This window comes from Glycine max, chromosome 3 (genome assembly GCF_000004515.6).
Source record: "Glycine max cultivar Williams 82 chromosome 3, Glycine_max_v4.0, whole genome shotgun sequence".
Lineage (NCBI taxonomy): Eukaryota > Viridiplantae > Streptophyta > Magnoliopsida > Fabales > Fabaceae > Glycine > Glycine max.
The window spans coordinates 18,165,872-18,170,005 of record NC_016090.4 but is presented as its reverse complement, the minus strand read 5'-3'; the positions used below and the strand labels follow the sequence as shown (position 1 = coordinate 18,170,005).

The window sequence follows — 4,134 nt, the reverse complement described above, 5'->3', positions numbered from 1 at the left end:
TTCGGTATAGGAAAAAGTGAAGCTAGCAAGAACGAAAGGTTGGCTCAGATTGCAATATTTTAAGGCTCAAGAGAATCAAAGACTCCTTGGCATATTTAACTTTTAAGACGGCAAAAAATGTTTCCATTTTCTGCTCAAGCTATCTCAGATAGATAGCCATAAAGTTTGTCAAGTTAATGTGATGTTTTCTGCATAAAAATTACTTGGATGTTGTGTTTTCTCTTCATTTAAGAATGGAAAAGATTCCAAATGCAGGATTTACACGTGTATAAACTCGATCTTTCTATTTTTTTTTTCAGAGCACATTTTGCTCTTTTGTTTTATTTTTCAGTCTTTGAAAAGATTGTCTTTTGATTTTTAGTCACCCATGAGGATCATTGAACAATAATTGACATTAATGCTCCATGAATACAATGAGTATGGTCTTGACATTTTTCTTTTGAAATTCTCAAAATTCATTAGCATGCATCAAATGTTTGAACTTTAGAGTAATTAAATACCAAAACTCTTGTTATTTAGAAATTCCCTCATATTTATTACCTTGCTTTCCTTGTTATTACGAGCCTAAAAAACATGCATTTCAGAAAAGTGTTATCTTTTGATTTTATATTTACTTTAACTGTATATTGAGAATCAAAATGAATTCCCATATAAATTTTGGCGCGCGGGTTCCATATATTTGTGATGAAACTTCTATTCACTAGGTTTTCTGTTCTGTATGTTAAGGTTTTCGGTTTTCCAATGGAAATGAAGAATGAGGATCAGATCACACAACAGGCTCAGAGACCAAAATATGATTGCCTTCTATTTGGTAAGCCTTGTAACCAGAACATTTTTCTAGTACCTAATTGGAAATTTCATATTAATTTGTGCATGCTGCTACAACTACCATTATTTTTCAGATTTAGATGATACTTTGTATCCTCTCAATTCTGGTCTTGCAAATGCAATTGACAAAAATATTAAAGGTAAGGAACTGTGCCACACTTCTGCAGTTGTGCTACAATTTTCTCATTAATGTCTTTATAAATTGCTGTTGAATTTAATTTATTTGACATGAGTGGTATATCATTGATCTTATTAGACTACATGGTCGAGAAGCTTGGCGCAGAACCAAGTAAAACTGGTGAATTGGTCAACCTCCTTTACAGTAACTATGGAACTACTATTGCTGGTCTAAGGGTATCATTTCCTTGTTTTACAGCACTTTCTCTTAAATAAGTTTTAATCATGGTTAAATTCTGAAAATACTAAGAATTTATTTATTGTCTTATATATGTTTCACTTTTTTCCATTCAGGCTATTGGATATGACATTGACTATGAAGAATATTACAGGTACTTTTGCTTCTTTTTCTCCCATCTCTTTCACATGGATAATTAGTGAATTTCTTCAATCGTTGTGTCTATTTTGAAATTGAAATAGTGACATTGACTCTTGAAATTCTGTTGACAGTTTTGTTCATGGGAAATTACCTTATGAGAACTTAAAGCCAGACCCAGTTCTGAGGAATCTGCTGCTGAGTCTCCCCTATAGAAAGCTTGTAAGTTGTTTATAACAAAAAAAAATTAAATTGACTATAAAACTAAAATTTGTAATACTTTCAAGGACCAAAAGCATGCTTAACTCCATATTTTATTATTTGTATGCAAGTTATTTAATCAGGATTATCAGTCTAGTATTAATTCCAAATCATACTCATCAGCTTATTCTCTTTTCTTCCTTTTCTAATTAAATCCTTGTAATTTCAACAATTGTTTTTGTCAATAGATTTTCACAAACTCAGACAAAGTCCATACGATTAAGGCACTTGAAAGACTTGGGTTGGAAGACTGCTTTGAAGGAATGATATGCTTTGAGACCCTTAATCCTATCCAAAAGAGCACTGTTTTTTATTATGAAGCTGACATAAAGTTTGAGGGTTCAAAGAGCATAAATCCAACACCCAAAAATGGTGTAGAATGCTCTGAAATCTTTGACATCATAGAGCATTTTGCTCAACCTGAACCCAGTGCAGTCCTGCCAGAGACACCAATTATCTGCAAACCATCCGAACATGCCATTAAATTGGCCCTCAAGATGGCCAACCTTAACCCACAAAGAACCGTAAGAAAATCAACCTTTCGGCTTTATGATCTAATTGTTTTATTTGGTTTAATATGTTTATTAGTACTTACAAATATGGCAAATTTTAGTTTTAGTTTCTAAAATTTTATTAATTAAAATCTTTATAAATTTTAATAGTTTTGAAAATTACATGAAATGACATATATCTAGATATCTCACATTCTTTTCCATCAATGACCGTTCAGTTGCGATTATCATATGCATGTTATCTTATCGTTAAATAATTATAAAAATTATTTTACGAAAATAAATGTCTTAAATATATTTTTAGTTTCTTAAATTTAAATTTATTTTTGAGTTTAATAATCTTGCACTGACGGTATAAAATAGTTTTACAACATCATTTAATCATAAATCATCATTGATATGATTTTTAAAGTAATTATCATAAAAGTTAATAATTTTATCATATATGATAACTTATGATCGGACGACGATATAAAATTTTTTATATTAAGTGTATAATTTATTTTTTCTTCCTTTTATTAGTTTCTCAATTTTAAAAAAGAAACTTTTTTAATTAACCCTAACTTATTAATTTTTAGCATTTTAAATGCACAATTAATGGGATTTCTTTTACCACAAGAAGGATTAAAAAGAGTAATATTTTGAAATGGAGGAACTTTGAAAAACAAATTTAAATTAAAGAGAAAAAAAACAATTGTAACCTAAATTTAATGGACAAAACTATATTTAAACCAAAATAAATTTATGAAAACAAAAAAAAAAGTTGAAGGTCAAAACCAAACTTCTCTATATTTGTAACCGATGTAGATTCGGTGACAAAATATTATTTTTATACTAATGCTAGAAACTTATTTAAACATTTTCTTTACCTGTTTTGCTTACATTTTGTCATATTCAGTTGTTCTTTGAGGATAGTGTCCGCAACATACAATCTGGAAAACGATTGGGCCTTCACACTGTGTTGGTATGTTATTATTGAGATTTTTTTGAAGTAGCTAAAATCTGACTTACTTTAAGAAACCATCACTGGTTGCCTTTAAAGTATGTCTGAACCCACCAAAAACTAATTTGAGCTATGTGCTCATTGATTGCTATATCCAGGTTGGTAGATCCTACAGGGTTAAAGGTGCTGATTATGCCATGGAAAGCATTCACAACCTTAAGGAGGCAGTGCCTGAACTGTGGGAAGCTGACATAAAAGCACAAGTTGCATGCCCGGGAACTGAGAAGCTTGCAGTGGAGACATCAGATATATAGCTTGAGACTTCGCAAGAATGCCCCTTTTAGTATCGTTAATAAATTGAAAATCTATGTAGAAATAAAGAAGAAGTCAGCCACGGGGTTTTCCATCTTCAAATGTTTTTTTTTTTTAATCTATAGGATCATTGCATTCAATATCAGAGATTTGATAACATTCACAGATCCTATTCAATCAATGAGTTAGATTTCTTCGTTCATTTTCAAATGAGTAGTGGTTGGTTTGGTTGAGTGGAAGGACTGTCTTGCCTTGAGACCAATAATGATATTGCTATAAGCAAACCATTAATAGTAGACGGGCTTCACATGTTGTAGTTATTGTACTTGATGTTAATGCATGGTTCTTAACAAAATAAAACGTTAGTAACTTATATTTTATTGGTTGCAACGAATGAGATAAATATTTATTTTATATAATTAAAATTTATAATAAATAAATATTTTTAAACATAAAATTTTTATTATTATAATATAAGATTATTTTTTATTATTTATATATATATTTTTTAAAATATTAAAATTAAATTTTAAAAATAAAGATGAAAATGATAGATTAAAAAAGATAAGAAATAAAAAACTTAAAAATTTCTTAAAACACTTGCAAAAAATGCTCTCGATGAATGATTTGTTTATATTGTAATTTAGCAACTTTTTTTTTTTGGAGATTTAGCCTTAAATATGTTTGAGTTTTTTTTTTAATTACCTGATATATTTTATTTTTATTTTACTTCATTGATTTAATAAATTTTTTTTTATAACTTTTCCTTGTCTTGTTCTAAACCT

General features: G+C 29.1%; 1 protein-coding gene across 2 annotated transcripts in view; it reads left to right on the top strand.

Annotated features, from left to right (window-relative positions):
• Positions 1-3,645, top strand: part of LOC100819459 (uncharacterized) — an 11,971-nt gene extending 8,326 nt beyond the window's left edge. The window contains exons 1-9 of one of the 2 annotated variants that reach the window (XM_003522124.5): positions 1-38; positions 727-811; positions 903-968; positions 1,085-1,182; positions 1,300-1,337; positions 1,456-1,543; positions 1,771-2,106; positions 2,993-3,058; positions 3,196-3,645. In XM_003522124.5, coding sequence (XP_003522172.1) covers positions 742-811; positions 903-968; positions 1,085-1,182; positions 1,300-1,337; positions 1,456-1,543; positions 1,771-2,106; positions 2,993-3,058; positions 3,196-3,351 — 918 coding nt within the window. In that variant the 5' untranslated portion in view covers positions 1-38; positions 727-741 and the 3' untranslated portion in view covers positions 3,352-3,645. The remainder of the gene's footprint in view (positions 39-726; positions 812-902; positions 969-1,084; positions 1,183-1,299; positions 1,338-1,455; positions 1,544-1,770; positions 2,107-2,992; positions 3,059-3,195) is intronic. The other variant, XM_041014274.1, reaches the window with a different exon arrangement.
• The last annotated feature ends 489 nt before the right edge of the window (positions 3,646-4,134 follow it).